This window comes from Puccinia triticina, chromosome 14A, assembly GCF_026914185.1.
Source record: "Puccinia triticina chromosome 14A, complete sequence".
In the NCBI taxonomy this organism is placed as follows: domain Eukaryota; kingdom Fungi; phylum Basidiomycota; class Pucciniomycetes; order Pucciniales; family Pucciniaceae; genus Puccinia; species Puccinia triticina.
This window is the reverse complement of record NC_070571.1, coordinates 3,980,567-4,002,574: the sequence shown is the minus strand read 5'-3', so window position 1 is coordinate 4,002,574 and position 22,008 is coordinate 3,980,567. Positions and strand designations below refer to the sequence as shown.

Here is a 22,008-nt window from a genome sequence, read left to right as displayed (position 1 = left end):
GTGAATTTGAGTTGGTCCATTGCAGAAGAAATGAGTTGCGCTTTTTCTTCCAAGTTTGTTAAGACATTTTCATGGAGTTGATTCTGTGTTGGAGGTGCCTGTTGCTTGAGAGAATCTTCCTCAAACATGCTAGATAGTTCAAACACCCACTTCCTGTGGTTCTTGGTAAAAACCTGAGGAATTCTACCGTCTGAGAGCCGCCGGATGATTTTCAACTTGGGATCCAACATATCATTCCTGTAAAATAGATTTCCATTGTGATTTAAATTCCTTGGAGTACCCTGATATATTTCAGGCAGGGTTGCTTCTGAGATAAGGTCTGCAATCCAAATATATTTCTTCAGTATGTCAATATCCCCTTGCACACTTGATTTTATTTTCCAGAATGTGTTCCACACATCCATTATGCTTCTCCAATTGTGTTTTGTGGATTTTCTGATCACCAATTTATAAATGAACGGAAGGAGGATTGAGTGTGATTCATTCATCTGCTTTATTCTATAGTGAGCCTTATCCAAAAATTTGTAGACCATGGAACAAGTGGCTAAAGCAGCTATTTCATTTATTTTATCTGGGTGCCACTCTAGTATTTGACAGGAGTAGTATCTTCTGAGTTGTTCAGACAGGTTGCTGGCATTATCAATCTTGTAATTAGTTTCTTGCCTGCCAGTTGATGATGTAACTTCCCCTTGGCCTGCCAACAGTCCTGGTGGGTAATGGAGCTTGAAATGATCAGTGTATTTCATGAGCTGAGGAGTAATTCTTTGGCTTGTTTCAGCCTGGATTGGATGTGCAACATGCTCAAAATCATTGCACCCAAGATGTGGTGTTTGGGTATTTCTTTGATTAGCAAGGAGACCCTCATCCCATGGATGCTGATGATCAAAATATTTACCAAGCTGTTCTCCTGTTGAAATTTTCATGGACGGGGTGACTCTCATAGGATGCAAGGAGACCTGCTTGCTTCCACCTTCAGGATGAACCAAAGACCAATGTATGATTTTCTGAGGGGCACCTGATGGTCCACACCAGCGCTTTGGGGGATTGGATGCCTCATTTTCAATTTTTGCAGCCCTTTTTTGACTGGAAACTTGCTCTGGACCAAGTGGAAATTGATTAAGAGCTATCCTGCCAGTTTTATTGCTCTCCTTTTCAGTTTCTTTGGGTGGTGAAATCTATGCATGTTAAATGAATACAATTCTGAATCAGTGCGGCTATTTTCAGCTTGGTCTGTTTCCAAAATCTCACCTTGCCTTCCACAGGTTGCTTCCTACCACTCGTACCAAGAGAGAGCTCCAGATCTATATCTTACTGGGCCCCATTGGTAAAGGCATTCTTTCTTGCCAATCCACAGGAAATTATCTTGACATCAAGACAGTATACTAATGCCATGAGTAAAAAGCAGAAATGATGTTGCATGTTGAATATATGTATTTTCTATTCAAGGATCAGCAATGGCCAATGAGTTGTAGATATTTGATGGGAGGGCCAAGCTGTGGTCCTGGATGATATGTGAACGATATTGACAAATAAAAGAATTCAGTACTTTAATCAAGGGAATGATGGGTCAGGACTCAGCCCCAATGAGTTTCTTTCTTTTCCAGGGAAAATTTTATGTACCTTCCAAATTGATGTCAGCTTGAGGGCTAGAATCATCCCCAAGTGATTGAAAACTGATTTATCATGAAGCTTGTTTCACTTCTCTTGATGCAATGGAGTTTGTCAGAGCCAATGATTTATATGATTTGGCCATGTATTTCAGCTTCAGAGTACATGTCACAGTACCTGACATGTACCAAGTACATTTTACAAATAGTGAAACAACACAATAATATACCCGTATTGGCCAATACTACATATTGTATTGTTTTTTTGATATATCACAATTCAATACCATGCACCAGAGGAGACTTTGATGCACTCTCCATAGAGTGCCAGAGTCTAATTTTGTGTTTTTCTGGGTTGGATGTGAGTCAGATGTGGATTAGGAAATGATTTGTAAATTCTTCAGAAGTCAATGGGAAGTGTGTCAGAAGTGATGCAGAATTGTCACAGGACCTTGTGCAATGTTGTATAGAACCATTTAATTCTCTAAGGATAACTTAATTACAACCTATAATGAAATGATAGTTACTCAATGCCCAATGATCAATCATTTATGGTGAATTTCTGTTGATCAATTTGTCAATGTGCAAGGAGTTTCACCCAACATAAATGTGACTAGCTGTGGCTTTAATGGCTTTCTGGACAGTTTGTACTTGTCATGGAGCTGTTAAAGGCCCCTCTGGTGACCTGTCACCCCAATGTACGCGCACAAAAAGGTGACATTGGCAAAGTGGAAAACAGCTCACATGCATTTGCATGGAGACATTGAAAAAAGACACACACAAACACAAATCACAAGCTTATATTATATGGGTTAAGAAGCCAGGATGCCTGGCTGAAATCTGGTACCACACACCTCCAAGCTTGATGTGACTCATATTTTCACCCTGTTTTCATCCTTTTTTGGCTCAACTCTAGATGATACCTGCCTTTTTTAGGGTGATATGCCAATTCAGATGGGCCTTTCACATCACTAGAATTTAAAGGCGGCTTCACCGCCGCTCATCTCAGACTGGGTGTAAGATAAAACAATACAGTTCAACCCAAACTTTGATATGCTTGACTGCAGGGCTTAGTATTTTTAATCTTGCATACTTTCACAATGTCTCTGTGATAAACCTGCGCCCTGAACTTGTCTGGAAGTTGACAACAAAGACAAACAACTTTCTGGGAACCAAAATTCTAAACACTCCCAATGGTGGGCAAGCACACTAACCTTAGCATTATTGTGACATAATATAGCAGAATTTGGCTAACTTTTAGTGTAGCATTAGTGCAACTAGAGGCCAAGGCGGCTTTGCCGCTGCAAAGAACAGGGAAAATGTCCAGGCCTCCTTCTCATTCCTATACCCAAAGTGATCTTATGGTTCACAACAAAGTCTTCTTATGCACAATTTAAAACTGTAAATGAATCTTACATTAGCCTGGTTGACATCAGATTTTTAAAGCTGTTTTTATCCCATTTAGCATTCAAATTTTGCAATTTTTCAAACTCTTCAGATTCATCTAAATAAACTAACTCTGATGATTGAAAGCTTGCCAAAATTTCAGTGATAAAATGTGATAAAAATGGCCTCTAGAACCCTCCTATTGTTACATTGACCAGGGGAATATTTAAATAGACCTGCATGAACCAAAATAGATTCCTAAGGGGAAAAAATATGTTCTTGAATGATCAGAAGTTGGTAGGAATTGGCAAAACCCATGTGTGATAGTGCATAGTTGAAATATGGTGCTAGGCTCACCTCTCTTGACTCCATTTCAATGCATTTGTCACAAAACCAACATTGCCTGTTGATTAATTAATTAGAATCAACTTGATCTTGAATGAGGTCTTCAAACCTACCATTTCAATGAAATGTTATCTGCCAGCCCGTAGAGTCAACAGGACTACTATGCATGATAGCATTTCTGGGGAAAAAATGACCACAAAGCACATTCCCAGTTTTGGTTTTTCCATCCAGAAATGTGCTAGATTAAAATGAATAATTGATATCTATAACCCCTATCCAGGCAAGAAAGGCACAAAAAGGAAAAAAAAAACTATTTTGTTGTTGAATCCCACTTTCTTAAATCCACAGAATCCTAGACTCCTGGATCTAAGTTTTGGGGTGTTTTTTTACAAAGTTACAACAAATAAACACAGGCACAAGTTGAAATACTCAAAGGCCCAAAGGCTTTATGGATGAACCTCCAGCTGTGCCGCAGTAACAAGCAAAAGTGGGCCGGTTGTTAGAGTAGTCCAGGAAGGCCCTAATCAATTGATTAGTGGGCTCCCAGGGAGGGGGTAGGACAAAACTGGAGCCCCTGGGGGGACAACCTCATGAAACAGCACTCCTTAAACTACAGAGCACGCGGGCTTGGATGCGCCACACAACAATATTACTATCTTCTAAACTACAACACCTCAGTTTCATCACTGAAGCTGGGGTAAAAGCATATGTGCTTATGTATATAAGCATCCAGGTGCATTCACAAGGGACGTGGTGCACCTTTTAAACTTTGAAGTCAATTTACACAAGGAAGGAATAACAATTAAGGGTACCTTGAAGTGAGGCACCCTAGGTCAAATTAGGCTTAGATTCAGAATATGGAATAATATTCCAGGTTTTATATGTCTAATTATAAGTAATAGCAGTACTAGTGTATCTTTCTTACGTAATAATATTTCATGTTTGCTTTTGACATTATGTCACGGTGGCTCTGACATAGTAGCCAGCTGACACTGAGAATTTTGTTGGCCTGAAGCTGGTTGCCAACAAGGTAGCATGGCAACACAACCAGCTCAAAAATGAGCTTTGGATCTCTGTCATCCTGGTTGTTTCAATTTTCCTCTTGAGAACAATCACCATTGCCTGGTTAGCACAGACAATGATGAAAGATAACAGGCCCAATCGGATTGATGAGATATGTATGACCGTTTCAGAGCAAAAATTTGTGCATTTTATTTTAGCTAAATTGACAAGGATTATCAAATAACTGAATTTCAGCGACCTTCAGATCCATCAAGAAGCCACAATTTGGTGTAGTACCACGGAGCCTTATGATGGAATATTGGTGTTGAGGCTGTTGAGGCGCCAGCGGCAGCCTCTTCAGTGATATCAGTGATTATTCTAGCTAATTTACGTGTATTGTTCTGCTGTAAGAAAATCTCTAGATAATTTGGAGGTATAATTTTGCTCTTGTGAAGAATTTCGACCGCTCTGAATACCAATTGCTGGAGCGAAAGGAATTCCCAATCTTTTGGATGCATACTGCTAGGAATTCGAATCCAGTTGCGCACTACTTGAAGCGTCTGGATTCTGTGCAACAGATCATTTAATTTTTTGAGCCATTCCCATTTGGCCATATCTATGATGGTATCCAGAACGTCCCCCGACAGTTTTCCTGGCTCAGGACCGGTCCCTAGGAGAAAATCATACAGTCCGACGTCCAGGCTTTTCTGCATTGTGGCTTCCAAGGTTTTCTCATTCGTGGTTTCCTTGTTGGTGTTCTCCGGTATATTCTCTTCAGTTTTTAGTTTGCTGAATGGCGCCGTGGAGCTCGTCCCTGTGGGTTCATAAAACTCATTCAATCTGGAAGAAGGTGACAATCAAATGGAAATCTCAATTTTTCACAATCAATTGTCACATCAAGCTGATTAGAATTTATACAAACCTCATTGCTTCAAAAATTCTGTTGACCAACGATTGCATCCATGGAGTTTCTTGTGTCGGCAGGTGAGGTTCAACCTCACACCCCTTATCAGTGGGCTTGAATAAACGGTCTTTCCTACAAAGTTCGATTAGATTCCAAATATCTCTTAGTTCTTGAAGGTATTCCTTCAACGTGTTATTTTTATCGCGTCGCATTCTTGTCCCCAATCCAACCTCGTGCGGAATGGGTTTGCAGTTGAGAAATTCCCGTTCAATGTGCCTCGCAAACATTGAGAGATGGTTACGGAAAATTACAAATTCTTCATCCGCTGCTCCTGGCCCTGAGATTTATCCAAGTGCTATTGTTGTCAGTTTTCAAAATCATGGAACTGATGCAAAGATAGTGATGCAATGAAAGCTCATACTTGATTCCCATGTCGTAGGGACCGCGACCCCTATCTCTGATGGAGATTAATACGATCATAAAAACTCAGTTTCTTTTGCCTCTAAGCTTAGATTGCCACGCGGTGAGACATGTAACTGACGGTTTTGGGCGACTGGAAGCGCGGCTGGCTGGGCATTTGAACTCTCCGGTACGTCTGACCAAACTGTTGCGGAACTCGAAGGGTGTCGACTGCCAACATCACCTAGCAGTATAGCTGAGAAGGGAGCCGTTTTCGTCCTGTCAGTGAATCATGTAATTTGCGTATTTCACATATATCATGTAGGAGGAGAGAAAACGGATGAAAACACCTTCTTGATCTGCTTCATGAAATGACAGGGAAGGCCGGGCTATGTAGTGAGCCGCTTGAAAGCAGCACAAAACAAGACAGGGTAGTTGGTGGCGCTTCAAAAACATGGCGTGCATTGAACGGGAGGCAAAGAAAGCGTGAGGTAAACCCATCGGTTATCGTGGATGCATGGAGCAACAGGAGACACGTCCCCCTCTTGTCGGAACAGCTTAGGTTTCTGGGTCTGTAGCCGCGCTGCCATAAGAAGCCCGCGTTCCTCCCCAGTTCCTCCTGAGTCTTCTTCCAACTCAGAGGCTTTCCTCTGTTTCATCATCTTGCACGTGTCCACTCCACTGAGCCAAACTCGCCTCATACGCGTGTGAAGTGTGTATGTATGTACTATGTACTAGAAGACTAGAAGAGGAGGAAGTTCCGGTAAAATCTGCGAGTCCCCCAGACTCTAGAAATCAATGGAGGACTGGAGGACTTGCCTCTGGAAACCCAGATTTTCCCAGTTTTTCCAGGGAAATCAAGGATTTGGGACGATCGAGCCCAGATTTCCCTGCGAAATCTGGAAAAATCTGAGTTCCCAATTGACAGGAAGTTCCTCCTTCCCGTCGCAATCTGGGAGCAATCTGGGAGGCTCCCAGATTCCCAAAGCCTAAATTTCCCTGCGAAATTTGACTCAGATCTAGGCCTGGAAGGAGTTCCCAGAATGATGGGAAGTCCTTGGAAGACTTCCCTTTGACTTATAGCTCCCGACAGGGTCAAGACTGTCTGAGACTACATAGTTTAATGCAAAAATCTGTATTCCAGGCTCCAGATCTGGCTCTGTGGCGGGCTCTAGCGGGCTGCATAATCAAAATGGGCAGCCTCCCATTATGGCCCAAAAAGTTACATAGATTTCCCCATGTAGAAATTTTGGGGCGCAACATCTGAAAGCCCGCCTGGGCCCGCGGGGATCCAGCTCCCAGCTTTATCAGCCCTGGCTGGACTATATAGAGGTGGAGGCAGACGTTGTGAAGCAGACTCAGATGAGCGCAGATGGCGACTGCGGTGGGGTAGGGTTTTACCCCGGATCGGTCAATTCGAGAGGCTGATACATGCAGCCAACACCGAACTTAACTACGCCTCTGCGGTTCGAGCCAACACGCCGGCGACCAACAGTCCGTTCTCAAGACGCGCTCAAAGATGACTCAGATACGAATGGGATAGAGGAGCAGTAGGAGCACGCGTCCGATCCGACCCCTCCCACTCCCGACAGCTCACTCGGCCAACATCGCTGGCTCAGATCCAAGCGGGTCTTCTGGCTCTTGCACCGTCACCCTTCCCGAAAAATCTCAGAAGAAGAGTACGGGAAAGCGATGGGACGTCCTGCGATGCTGTACGTTTACTGTCGCTCAGTTTCTATTCTTGTGAGGCATATGTAGTTCCGGATGATCGCGCAAGTTGAGTTGTTCGCTTTACTTTGTTTACACAGGTGGAGACGTTTTGTTCATTGAATTTGTATATGATAGCTGGCGTCGACGGTCGAACCACCTTCCGATCTCGGACCTGCACATCTTTGTGGACCCAATCAAGCCTGCATGGGAGGACCCACTGAACGGAGGATGGGGGAAGTGGACGATCCAGCTAAAGAAGCGGCTGGCGAACCGGGGGCTCTGGGAAACGCTGATCTTCAGCCTCGTCGGCGGCGGGCTCGAGAAGCTCATCGCCAACCCGGACAGCCTCTCCAACGACAAACAATCCCCCACCCGCGAACACAAGGAGATCTGTGGGGCCGTGCTCAGTATCAGAAGAGGCGATGACATCCTGGCCGTCTGGCATAGAACGGGCGCTCTCGACGTCGGCGGCGACGGCAAGATGGTCAAACACGTCAAGTTCAGTCCTCCTCTACACGATCTGCCTCTGTCCCATCCCCCATCCCACCAACACTTGCCGCCATTGTCTTCAGATTGGCACTCCAAACAGTCTTGCAGCTGCCCTTGAATTGCCACCTGGTCTACAAGCTCAACGCCGACTGTCTCTCGTCGAATGTTGCAGTTAGCATGACGACGATTCCCCCGAACATCCAACGGAACCCCCCTACAACAACAACAACAGCCGTCATCATCATCATCATCACCACCAACTCCACCAACACCACCAGCAAGAACAAGGCCAAATCAAGTCCCACCAACCCAACTACTATCTCAAAGAGACCTATCGCTCGTCCGCTGGCTTCAACATCTGAACCCGCCAACCATGCTAAGTCTGCCGTCACCCATCCGATCTCCGCCGAATCGGCGCCCTCAGATCCTCGTCTGGCGCGACTCCCGCGACTGCTGATCGAGGAGCCGTCGAAACCGGCAAGAAACAGTCACCATGTTTCCCACGTTTCACACAAATCAAACGCTTGTTAGAATCGCACCCTTCCACAATCTTGTGAAGATTTGAGTGCCGCGCCCGCGCCGAAAAGGCAAAGAGGGCCTAGTGGCAAACCTAACCCAAACAGGAATAAAGGTCAGTGATCGTTTCCTCAGACTATGCATATGCATAAGTCCCATGACCAGGCGGATGAATAAGCTTCGGCTAACATCTCTGCTCCCCTCAGCCACGTCAACAAACGACGCAGAGCCCCCCAAGATCCAGCAGAGCAAGCAACCGTTAAGGTGAGTCATGCGAACTGATCCCCAGCGTAGTAGAAGACGGCGGACTGACAGAGACTTTGAGTCCGCAGTACCAACGACTCTCAGGAACGCCAAGGCCAACTCGGTCCCAGCCTCAGAGGAAGAATCACCCCGGCACTGTCAGGAGGTGAGTCGTCTGTCTGCAGAGCCCCCATTAGATAAGCGGAAAGCTAATGCAACGTGAACGTAGACATTAGCATAGTATCCCGCCTGTCCGAGCGCATCAACGAGGATTGAGGTATTTGACTCAATAGCCTCCAATGTAAGCCCTTCAGCCTCACAGCTTTGTTGTGAGACCAGATACTGATAGAGATATCAGATCTTCCAGATCCGATTCAGATCCTTCCAACTTCTCTTCTGTTCTCTTATCTTTTCTGTTACGGACTTGGATCCGCTCTTAGGTAAAAAGATAAACTCAGAAGAACTGCATTGTAAATACAGCTAAACTAACAAGAAATAAAATCTTAGTTGTGTGATTTCTTTCAAATCTCTCGCTTTTCAACAGATTAGTGATCCGTGTTCTTTCCTGTCTCAAACTACTTGCTCTTTTGTGTTCTCATCCTCACACACTGGCATGACCGATTTGGTGTCAGGTGGGGCCCGGGGAAGGGGGCCAGGTGGAATTGATGACTTGGGTGCTAAATGTTGCTCAGTTTGTATCAGTTGACCTGCAGGACAGTCCAACATACATCACTGCTGTTGTACCACCACATTATTCCAGAAGTCATTTGTTCCTGATAGCTGCGGCAGTATGTGCACAGTCACTGTGGAGTTGCTGTTTCAGAGTCCAAAACGTCGGACCTTCAAGCCACGTGTGTATTTATGTTGTTGCACATGCTGCAAAATAAGATAATACATGCCTTTGCATTTACAACAGTATCCACTTTGAAGTTTATATAAGCCAGCAGAAGAAAGAGATAAAGTGCATAGAACCATATGTCAACGGTGCAAGAGCTGCCCTACGCTACAACAAGCACCGCTTTTGTGTAGCGTAACAGGCAACTAGGGAAATTGTAATAGAGTCTGACACTTGAGTGTATGTATTTCGTAGAGGAATGAACAGAGAGAATGGAATAGTAAAATACAACAAGTGAAGAAACATAGACTATATATATGTATATATGTATGTAATAGCATAGTGCTGTCAAGTCGAGAAACATGGGAAAGTCCCATGCCTATGGTAAGTCATGACAGTGTGGGATGTAACGTAATGGTATATTACGTAACAGACTACAACACCCCCCCACTCGACAAGACCGCTCCAAGAACCACTCGGACCTGATACTGGTGCGAGAGAACTGGCAAGTTCTTCGTAAAAATGTCAGCGAATTGATTCTTTGTATCAACCCAACTCAGAGATACCTGTTTTTGAAATAGAGCTTGGTTTGTAATGTAAAACTCCCTATCAGTGTGCCGGGTCCGCTTGTTAGACGCCTCATCGGAGCAAATCTTAACCGCAGCCTGATTATCGCAGAACAAGTGGCCGGTTGTCTCCGAGCCGGTCATATCGGTGATAAGATGCCGAATCCATAGTAGCTGTTTGGTCCCATGTCCCAGTGCCATGTATTCGGCGTGTGCCGTGGACGACGCAATCGTAGCAAGACGTCGTGCTACCCAATGGATGGGGCTGCCATGAAATAAGATTAATATCCCGTAGTTGGAACGAGAGAACTCGCCACCCCAATTAGCATCCGCGAAACAGACTAGTCGAGGTTTGGCTGCATTCGGTTTCAGCATCAACTGCTGATCCCTTGTTGCGGCAACATAACTGACAAGGTGATGCAGGCATTTCCAGTGTTCAGTTCCGGGGCTTTTTGAAAAACGTGACAGGAAATTAACGCCAAAAGTAATATCAGGCCGGGATCCCGCTGAGAGATAACTGAGAAAACCAAGAATGGAGAGATATTTGGACGCTTCTAAACCGTTGTCCGCGCTGCATGAAAGCGGTAAATTACCAATCGGAAGAGGCGTTTTGGCGTGGCTGGCACCGTCCCAATGCAATGAGAGAAGTTTGGAGACCAGTTTCGGTTGTCCAAGGTTAAAACCACGCTGGTCCCGTGTCACCTTAAGCCCAACGATATCTGACAGAGACGAGGACCACTTAATTTCCAGGCTGTCCGATAACGCGGACTCCAGTTCCCGTAGGATCTGAGTAGACGAACCCGTGAAGATTCCATCGTCAACGTGTATCCAAATCACTGATGGACCGTTACGCCTGCGGAGAACATAGACACTGCTGTCGAATTGCGAGCTCTTGTAACCGAGCCGTCTGAGTGTGGCTGATAAATGCTGCCACCAGCAACAAGCTGCCTGGCGAGTACCATACAGGGCTTCATGTAATAGACAGGCATGGCCAGCAGCAACATTGAGGCCTTCCGGGGGCGCCACCCACACCTCCTCATTGATAGGTGAGTTAAGGTAGGCAGCGACAAAATCAAAAGTGTGGACTGGCCAGTCATTCATGGCTGCAATGGACAAGACCAGTCGCATCGATACGAACGTAGCGGTGGGGGCAAACGTGCCGTGAAAATGTTCGCCTTCAATCTGTGCGAAACCCTTTGCCACATAACGGGCTTTGAAATGTATAACTACCCCGAGGGCAGACAGTTTCCTGGCGAAGACTCACTTAGCGCAAAGAATCTTTGTACCCTTGGGAACCGGTTTTACAGACCATACTCCTAGACGGTTGAGATTCAAAAGTTCCTCATTTATTGCTTGCAACCATTTTACGCTATCAACATCTTTGGTTGCCTGTTTGTAAGTAGTAGGTACCAAGGCGTCAAGAATTTGCGGGATTGTGTTGCAGATAATATCAACCATTTCATCCTGTGATTGCACTAGAACCTTGTCTTCAAAACTCCCAAGTTGTAAGACAAGAGAATCGGCGAATGAAAAGGAGGGTGAAGACAAGATGGAGCTGGGAAAATCAGGAAAGGTTGCGATAGCTGAATGGCAGTAAGAGCCAAGATCCGGAATCCAAAATCCCCAACCTTTGGAGTCCGGGAGGTAAAACACAGCATAGCCTTTCAAAGCACGTTTGTCCAGTTTACAACGTTTCTCTGCGGGCACGTGCACAAAAGCTAGGGAACCAAACGGCCGGAGACGGTCGACATTTGGTTTAACACCAAAAATCCTCTTGAAAGGAGTCACATCACCACTTGCCGCGTTGGGGATCCGGTTGAGAGTGTAACAAGCCCAGACAAACGCCAGACCCCAGAATTCTTTTGGAAGAGTACTATCTAAAAGAATTGTGCGGCCCATGTCTTGCAGTGTACGATTGAAACGTTCTATAGTACCATTCTGGTAGTGATGGTAGGCGACAGACCGTTCGGTGGTAATGCCTTTTTTGGCTAGGAATTCGCCAAGTACCTTGCTATTGAATTCGCCGCCGTTGTTGGAACGCAGTATTTTCAGACATTGACCAGTACGACGTTCCAAACGTAAGATAGTATCTTGAAGAACAGTACAGGCTTCACTTTTCTTGACCAAAACCTTCGCCTCAGCGTACCCGGAATCGATATCTCGGATCGTCAAGACATATAATCCACCTCCAAGAGCAGCGAGCTCAAAGGGTCCAACCAGGTCGACATTCCATGCGTCCATAGGTTGAAAATCACGGCGATCAGAGGTGAGAGTGTTCTGGTTAACGCTTTTGGAGATCATACAGGAGGGGCATTGGATTTCCCCACGGGGAAGAGTTTTGAGTAGCCCCAAAGCTACACCGAGAGTCATCATACGCTGTATTGTTCGGAGGCTAGCGTGTCCAAAACGCCGGTGTACGTGGAGCAGGAGGGACTCATCTGCAGTAAGGTGAGGCATTTCAAAAGGCTTGTTTGTAGCAACAGGAACGGAAAACTCAAACGGGATGTAATCTTTGTTTACTATCACATTTGATGTTTGGACCGGGGATACAGACGGAAGAGCAGTACAATGTGATAGTACAACAACAGGCGCAGAAGTCGGTGGCGAAGACAAAACCGGATGAACAGATCCAACAACACTAGCACAGGCGGAATGAGGGCGGGGTACATTGGTTTGGGAAGGAGTAATGACAGACGGAGACAATGAACTATGTACAGGAGGAGGATCAAACGAGCGTGCAGGGGAAGGGAGTTCCCACTTCCTAGAAACCGGGTTGAGAGTCGAGCGCGTCCAGAAGTGGCGTCCGTGTGAGATGAAAAAAGAATCAGCCTGAAAAGATAGTGAAAAACCCGCGAGACGTAAAGCTGCGGGGGAAACAAGAGTGTGAGCCGCATTGGAACAGTACAGCACATCATTGATCAGTGTAGGGGTTGAAGTCACCCCCGGGAAAGTCAGCGTCCCTTTTGCTGTAATGAAGCGAGGAGGGCCATTAGTGGCTACCCGCAGCGGTATGGGTTTACTTAGGGGAGTAAAGTTGGTTAAAGCTAACCTGTCACCTGTCAGGTGATGAGTAGCACCGGTGTCAAAAATAGCAGGCAAATCCGCATAAGGAGCGGGGGACGCGGCAGAAAAGGACAAGCAGCCGAAAGAAGGTTGAGTCGAAACGATATCGCAATCCATTTCAAACATCTGAGCAGATGGCTGAATGTCGGGTGCCGAAGGCGTGTCTTGAGGCATTGCATACAACATGGGCGGGGCGGGTTGCATACCTATCATCGGGGACATTTCGGGAGGCATGTTAAACATCGGAGGCGCAGGCTGCATAACAAACATCTGGGGTCCATCTGGGGGAACATCAGCCGATGCTTCGCGAGCAGCAGGTTGAGGATGATAACCTTGCGGATAAACCGGCCGGTAGTTATCGGCGGGGCGACCAGTGTTGGCCGTGTTATTGCCTGTATGGACGATTGGTTGATAGAATTGCTGAAAACTGTACCCCGGGACCAGTGGAGCCAGTATTGGATAGTAAGCTTGATACTGAGGGGTTTGCAGAAGATTCTGAGTTTGATGATTAGTTGACGGGTTCTTCGGCGCCGCTTCTGGGGGAACAGGGCAGTTACTAATCAAATGACTGCTGGATCCACAACGAAAACAGTGCCTGACCGCAGAGGGCGATTGTTTGAATTTCGAAGGGCAGGCGGCCATCGTGTAGACGTTGTCAGGGTGACTTTCAATGGAATTGTTCCGACGCGGGGCAGGGTTCGGTTCAGCCTCAAAGGTGGAAGGTTGTACCGAGTTTCGATGTACCGCCTCACGGCCGCAAACTTTCTCCTGGCAGTCATTTAAAAGATCGATCATTTCGACAAACAGTAAAGGGATTTGCCGTCGAGCAGCCAGCTCCTGGTCGACTCGATAATTGAATTCTTGTCGTAAAGCCAACCCCTGCGCAATTGAGTCTTGAAGCATCATGCCGAAAATAGAATCCTGAGTTAGAGAAGCTCCCGATTCTTTGAGATCCAACAAACGTCGTCGATAAGTCGCCGCGACCGTAGTGGCAGGGACGCCTTGGTCGCAGGGAATGGACTTCAAAGCTGCCCATCGATTTATTTGGGCTGCACGACTGAACGTTGTAAAGCGACGCCGGATGGAGATCATAATGGCGTAACATGAATCGCGGTGGTTGATGTCTTCCTTGATCTCGTCGGAAAGAGCGATACGGAAAATTACACGCGCGATGTGATCAACAGGGTGACGGGAAAAATCCTTGAAGTAGTAGTTGCGATAATCAAGAGCAAAATCCGCGAGTTCTTCCATTTTCATCAGCCAAGTGCGGAAATTGGAACCCAACGGAATTAGCTTTTTCGCCTCTGGAAAAAGATGGTGTGCGTGTTTGATGATCTGGTCCTTATTCCGGGGGTCTAACGCGTATGAGAAATCGGGAGGTAGAGGGGCATCATTGTCTGGAAGGTTGACTTGAGGCACATGTTGGCGTGGTTCTTCTCGTGGTGCCATGACTGTATCAACTTCGTCGTCAGAGGTTGGTGGAGGACTGCGTACAACTCGTTTCCCGGCCGCGTTGCTGCTCGAGGCGGCTGCCGCTGCGTTGGTGGAACGAGTGGCAATAGAGCTGGGGGAACGGTTGACGGGGGCCATGGCAGAGAGAGGGATAAGGTAGATTGAGTTTGGAAAAAGATATTCAGGGGTATCAGGTAGAGATTCAAAAAAACTATACACTTAAGACTAAAAAAACGGGCACAACACAACAATATTCACACTAGAATTTATCACTATACACCTGCAAACACTGCACACACTTCAATACTAATATAAACTTTCCACTAAACTCTTTCTTCGGGGAATAAATTGATCTGAGACTCTTTATAACTTTGTAACTGAGAAAACGCGAGAAAAATTGCTCATAACCTAATAGAGTCTGACACTTGAGTGTATGTATTTCGTAGAGGAATGAACAGAGAGAATGGAATAGTAAAATACAACAAGTGAAGAAACATAGACTATATATATGTATATATGTATGTAATAGCATAGTGCTGTCAAGTCGAGAAACATGGGAAAGTCCCATGCCTATGGTAAGTCATGACAGTATGACTTACCATGACAGTGTGGGATGTAACGTAATGGTATATTACGTAACAGACTACAACAAATTGTGGCTGCGCTGTGAGAACTCCTTTGGGATGGGTTGGCAGTCCTTTGAGGGGGAAATAACAATATGATATTCCAGCTAAGTAATACTACTGTTAAGGGTGGTTTGAAAGACCTGCCCCTCTATTATACTACAGAATTCTGACAACAAATTTATTTATTGTTGTGGCGTGACTTTTATGACAGAGAGAACTTGTATGTAGTAGTCTCTATCAGACCTAGATCAGTTTTAACAAGTACAAGATGCGTATACAACCTCTATATGGCAAGATGGGCAAAGAATATAATCAAGTGAGAATATGTTTTGTTGGGTTTTTAATGGTTTCAGCAGAGGGAAATGATGATGGAGTGTGGTATGAGATTTCTATGTTAATGTATGATGACTGTGTCTTCCGTGATGATGGCAAAATGATGACTGGTGACCACTGAGCTGGGTTGCCTGGGTGATGCTGGAAAAATGGTGGGAGGAGGGCCTCCTTATATATTCTTTTCTGAGTTATTTTTGCTGGTGAGGGCTGCACTCAAGGCATTTCTGCTGGTGGTGACCCTGTGGATTGCACTGCCTTCTGCAAGGGGTGCATAACTTAAACTGATGTTCCGCATGACAATGTGTGATTTGTACTTTTTAAGGCAAAGGCTGCATAGGTTGGTTGCACTGCCAAAGTGGAGGCTTTCTGACCGCATGCATCAATGTAAGGTCCGCGCAAATCTGTTGAGTTGTTGAGTGGAGGCCTAGTCAATGCAGTCTCCAACGCGCAGGTTGCGTGAGGTGATCTGTAGCTAATAGTGGAGGCCTGCCTAACTAGTAAATCTAACTATACTCTTCTGTATATGCATGCCTTTTATGATTTATATGACTTTCCACCTGGGTATGGCCTGCACTAAACCTATAATTGTAACTAACTCTATACTAAAAGAGCTAGCTGGGTAGTTGAAGTGAGTGACTAGGGTTAAGTTTGTATGTAGAATCTATTCCTCTAGTAATATTCTATCATATGCAAGTATTTTAGGCTGTGAGTTGAGGTTTTGGCAGTTTTGTTGCGCGCCACAGATCTGGATCACCACAGCGCCACGTGAAATTTACAAATAAGTGTGGAATTTCCATAGATTCTTATGAGACATACAAAGAGAGAATTTCATCAATTATATGCTAAGGTCCATTTTATGAGCTATGAATAGGACCTAGATCTGAGATAGGTCTCTTGCATAAATTATGGAGTAAGACACATGTTCTTTCAGAAAACTCAGTCTTAGATGGATAACAAACTATGTATGGAAACACAAAAAATCCAAGTCATTCAACAGGAATTATGATACAAGTACAAGCCTGAATAGGAGGCTGGCATCCTTGCAATGAAATTGGGGATGGGAAAAAGGGCAAAGAAACTGGAACAGATATAAATCTACCATTTCCTCCTGACCAGACACAGTCAAAAAATATAACAGCCCCAGAACATATCAATTAGAAGACCTTTTCATTATGACCTAAATGGTGATTCACAACATTTATTTAAGTTTATTCAAACCTATAACTCATAGACTTTTGGTTCAAGGGTTTCCCGGCCCACTTTTGAACCAAAAACACAAGATTTTATTTTTATAGGGCTTGCACAAATCCCCCTAAGAGCATCTCCAACGCTCCTGCAGTTGCACAACCTGCGACCAATTTTGGCGGCCCCCAAGGCTTTTTTGACCTCCAGCAGAGTTGCTGAGAGGGCATCTGAATTCTGCGGGTGTTGGTCAAGGTTGCCCTTGGCTGCTAGTTTTGGCAGCTTTGGCATCCAACCTTCCAAGCTGCTACATCCCCAATTTGGTCCACTTGTTGTTGTGTTCCAATTTTTTAAGCACACTTTGCACATCAACAACCTCAACATCATGCCTCCCAAAAGGGTACAAGTTCCTGTCAATCCACTACTCCTAGGATCAATGACTCCCACCAGACCCTCTTTGCCTAGAAACCAACCCAATCCCAATACAACACCCATGGCCTCGGCTCCTATCACTTCAGAAACTCAAAACCTGCCTGATTTGAATGCAACACCAACAGCCTCGGCTCCCCCACCAGATTTGGTCATACCTGAGAACACCAACAAAGCTCCAAAGTAGAGATGGCCATTGGCACCCGCTGGCGGGTACCCGCCACTCTTTAGCAGGTAGCTATCTGCCCCTACAATCTAAAGGAAACCATGGCAGTTGTAAAGCTAAATGTTTGACTTTTTACCAAAATTGAACACCCCAAGCCTGCTGGCTGGCACTTCCCAGGGAATAAAGGACCTGCTGAAGAGTTGCGGGTACCCGCCAGTGGGTGCCAATGGCCATCTCTACTCCAAAGAAGAAGGCTGCAAGATGGGGGATTGAAGAAGATAAGCAACTCTGTGCTGCATGGTTGAATACAAACCGGGACAGTATTGTTGGCACTGGGCAGAAATCTGGAACCTTCTGGGAACAGGTTCACCAGCTATACTCCGACTTTGTGCTTGAATTCAACAAGGATAACGAGCACTCCAAGACACAAAAACTATTATTGGTGCAACCGGTCAATGCAGTCAAATGTTGTTGGGGTAACATCATGCAGATTTTTAACAAGTTTGGTGGATGCTATTTGCAAGTTGAACGTTGGATGAGAAGCGGAATGAGCTGCAATGATATTGTAGGCTCACCAGATTTCAAGCCAGTCATATTTAGAATTAGCTGATAATTCTTTTGTTCTCAGCTTTCTGAGGCAAAGGAGCTGTACAAATCCAAAGATGATTCAACTTTCAATCTTGATCATTGCTGGGGGATCTTATGTGACCACCCTAAATGGCAGGCCACTCAGCACAAGGTTGATCTCGGAAAAAAAAGTTGAAGGAACCAAAGTCCCAAAGCACTATGATAAGCAATCCAAGCAGCACCCCATTGACCAACAAAATTGTACCATCAAGTGGCAGCACTCAACCAGAGGAGGAGGAGGACAACCTAGCAAACCGTATTGTCATTGGATCTGAAAAACACCCCAAAGCTCAAGAATCTGCTAAAAGGAAACGAGATGAAGAATCAAGATGCCATGTTGGATACTTATCAAAAATCAAGAGGAGCTTGTCAAAATTCCCAAGGAATGGGCGGCTTCTATGGAAAAAGCAATGAAATTGGCTGCAAAGGCCACACAGAAGGCTGAAGATCATTGGATCATGGCAATGGACCTTACTGGCATGGACAAAGCGTCTAGGGCCAAATCTCAAAGGCCGCACAGAAGGCTGAAGATCATTGGATCATGGCAATGGACCTTACTGGCATGGACAAAGCATCTAGGGCCAAATCTGCTGCACTTTTTCTACACTACCTGTTGCGTGCAACAAAGCTGCTGCACTGTTGCATATGTGATATTTGGAAGCAAGCACACAAATAAGATTTTTTTCTAGGTGAAGTAGTCAATGGGCAAGATGAAATAATATTCAAATGAGAAAATAGAAGATTGATGATTTGTGAAATGATGCCTTCCTAAATGCTAAAGGCCTGATAATAAGAAAAAGTTTCAGAAAGGTTTCATACTTGAACAAAAATACTACCACTCATTGAGGCAGTGAATTTTTCTTGATTGGATTTTATAAGAAAGAGCTATTGATCACTGTACTAGGATAAAATTCATTGAAGTATTTATTGATAAATTTTGGTAAAAATGTTACTTCTTCCGGAACTAAATGCAGGTTTTTACGGAGATGATACATGGAATATAACTTCAAATGAGCAGGTAATCTGGAAAATGATTCAGAAGTTGAATCTGGCCCAAATTTCTTTTCTTGAAGATTTCTAAGAACATACAACCCTTTGGGTGTAAGCTTCATTTTCAATGGGATGTTTTGGTCTAGGCATACTTTCTTTGCAACTGTTAGAAGGGATTGAATTTCTTTTAGTGAATTGACTCTGAAGTTGAGTTGGTCCATTGCAGAAGAAATTAGTTGTGCTTTTTTGTTCAATTTTGTTAAGGCTTTTTCATGGAGTTGAGGTTGTGTTGGAGGTGTCCCTTGCTCAAAAGAATCTTTTTCAAACATGCTGATCAATTCTGCCACCCATTTCCTGTGGCAGTTAGTAAAACTCATCTCAGTTCTTCCATCGGAGAGCCGCCGGATGATTTTCAATTTGGGATTCAACATGCCATTCCCATGACACAGTTTTCCAGTAATTTCATTGAAGTTCTTTGGAGTATCTTGATATATTTCAGGAAGGGTTGCTTCTGTGATAAGGTCTGTGAGCCAAATGTATTTCTTCAGTATGTGAAAATCACCTTGCATACTTGATTCAGTTTCCCAGATTGTTTTCCAGACATTCAGAATGATTCTCCAATTGTGCTTTGTGGGTTTTTTGACCACCAATTTATAAATGAATGGAAGTAGGATTGAGTGGGATCCATGCATCTCCTGTATTCTAGAGTGAGCCTTTTCAAAAAATTGGGAAACCATGGAATGAGTGGCTAAAGCAGCTATCTCGTTGATTTTATCCGGATTCCAATCTAGTATTTGACAGGAGTAGTATCTTCTGAGTTGTTCAGACAGGCTGCTGGTGTTATCACTTTGGTCTTTGGTTCCTTGCCTTTCAGTAGATGATGTACCTTCATGTTTGCCTGCTAATGGCTCCAGTGAGTAATGAGATTTCAAAATATCAGTGTCTTTGTTGAGCTGAGGAGTAAGGCTGCGGCTGGGTTGAACGCTGTTTGAACGCATTATGCCAGGCCCAAAATCATTGAACCCGAGATGTGGCATTTGAGGGTTTCTTTGACTAGCCATGAGTCCATCAACACATGGCTGTTGATGATCGACAGCTTCGCCAAGCTGTATGCTGGTTGATATTTTCGTGGATGGGAAGAGTTTCAGAGGATGCAACGATGTCTGCTTGCTTCTTTCAGGATGCTCCGACGACCAAGGTATGATTTGCTGAGGGACAACTGATGGTGCACACAAGTGCTTTGGAGGATGGGTCACCTCATTTTCAATGTTTGCGACCCTTTTCCGACCGGAAACTTGCTCGGGACCAAGTGGAGATAGAGTAAGCAGTGTCCATCCAGCTCTGTTGATCTCCATTCCAGTTTTACTGGGCAGTGGTAACTATGCATGATAGAGATGGGTCTGGATCAGCTTGGTTTGTTTCAGCTAAACTTGTTCCCAAAATCTCACCTTGCCCTCCATGGGTTGCTTCCTACCGCTCATACCCAGAGAGAGCTCCAGATCTATATATTCATGGGTCCGCTTTGCGAAGGTATTCCTATTTACCAATCCGCAGGAAATTATGTTGACATCAAGACAGCATAGGAATGCCATGAGTAAAAAACAGACGTGATGTTCCATGCTGAATGTATGTATAATCGATTCAAGGATGGGTAATGGTCGATGTGTTGTAGATGTTTGATGGGAAGGACAAGCTGTGTATCATACGTGCAAGATTTTTTCAAGTATAATAATCGAGTTCATAAATCGAAGAGATGGTGGGTGAACCCAAATTGTTCTATGTACAGGCAGGATTTTGTTGTACATATACCTGCCGTGTTAAAAGTATTCCCGCGTTCCTGAAAATGATCCATCATGAAGCTTGTTTCAGCTTGTTTCACTTCTTTTAATGCCGTGGATCAGCTCATCTGCGAGCCAATGATTTGTAAATTTGGCCAACTTCCAAACATGAACAACAAATATGTTATACATACAACGAGATATCAAGACGAAACAAATTTCTTGGGGAGCGGATGGGTTTTCTTGGCAGAGCCATAAATATTTGACAGTCATGAAAATGACTTCCCGTCCCGCGAAACGCGTCGGTAAACTCAGACCTACAGGCTCCCAAAACTTAAAGGCAGCAGCGCAAAGCGCGTCCGTCTCAGAGCACCGAAACAGTGAGGTGTTATGATCTCATATAACGAGCCGACGTCGGACCGCACCATGACTTTATCATCAAGCGTCCGCAAGCCCTCGTCGGCGTCGATATCTCTCGCTTTCTTGGTGAAGGTGCCTACCCTGCTCGCCGGCAAGACCTAGAATTGCGAAGCCCCCGCCGTGTTACAATATTACGTAACCCAGTCCCAAGCGAACATACGTAGACTTGGTCTTGCACACCCCTGGTCCAGCAGGGAGCTTCTCTCTTCCAGCTGGGTGAGCCCCCTATCTTCTCTTGCTTCTGCTCTCTTTCTTTTGGTTGTTTCTAGTGTACTTACAAGAGAGCTTCTCTTTTACGGTTGTTGGCACCACCTTTTTGCGGTGTGCGCGCCTAGGGGCGCCTGCCAAATGAGTCCTACTAGTCCTACACAGCGGGCGCGTTTCGCCGTCAGGAGGACAGAGATTTCCCGTACTCGGGACTCTGTTTGACCCACCAGTGGTTGACAACATGATGGCGGGGCACACAATGTCTGCCAAAGAGCCAGCAGGCACACCGGTTGGATGCCCAGTGTAGTAGCAGTGTCAATGACAGCAAGCAGATTGTTCACACAACCAGGGCGGTCTTGATGACGACAGAATGGGTGGCATTGTGACAAGCCCCCAACATGCCATAACCTTAGACACCGTCCCCCAAGGTCGGTCATAGGTGGCAGAATACTGGCGCTCAGACCCGGGCGGGCCGCGAGCCCAATTGGCAGTCTTGTTGATGGAGAGCAATGATTTTTACTTTAGCAGATTGATTTTTTTATTCAAACTCAACAAGCAAAAAGATATTTATGTACACTAAGCGGATTAACAACTACAAACATGACATAACAGGATTTTCCAATGATGCAAAATTGCTTGATGTTGGGTCCCCCTCCGTGAGCGCCACCAGCTCCCCCCCAAAAAACTATCCGCGGGGTGCCATGCGGTGACAGGTGGCCGCGTTGAGTGTAAA

The 22,008-nt window shown here is 45.2% G+C and overlaps 2 protein-coding genes across 2 annotated transcripts; both read left to right on the top strand.

Moving 5' to 3' along the window:
* Nucleotides 1-7,005: 7,005 nt before the first annotated feature.
* On the top strand, nucleotides 7,006-8,373 carry PtA15_14A369 (uncharacterized protein; the record flags this gene model as incomplete). Its single annotated transcript, XM_053163077.1, has 5 exons — nucleotides 7,006-7,053; nucleotides 7,187-7,355; nucleotides 7,452-7,851; nucleotides 7,926-8,013; nucleotides 8,170-8,373. The coding sequence occupies 5 exons, from the start codon at nucleotides 7,006-7,008 to the stop codon at nucleotides 8,371-8,373; spliced, it is 909 nt and encodes a 302-aa protein (XP_053027040.1).
* Nucleotides 8,374-20,925: 12,552 nt separating this feature from the next.
* Nucleotides 20,926-21,170, top strand: PtA15_14A368 (uncharacterized protein; the record flags this gene model as incomplete). Its single annotated transcript, XM_053163076.1, has 2 exons — nucleotides 20,926-21,005; nucleotides 21,092-21,170. 2 exons carry the CDS (start codon nucleotides 20,926-20,928, stop codon nucleotides 21,168-21,170), a joined length of 159 nt encoding a protein of 52 aa, XP_053027039.1.
* Between the last annotated feature and the right edge of the window lie 838 nt (nucleotides 21,171-22,008).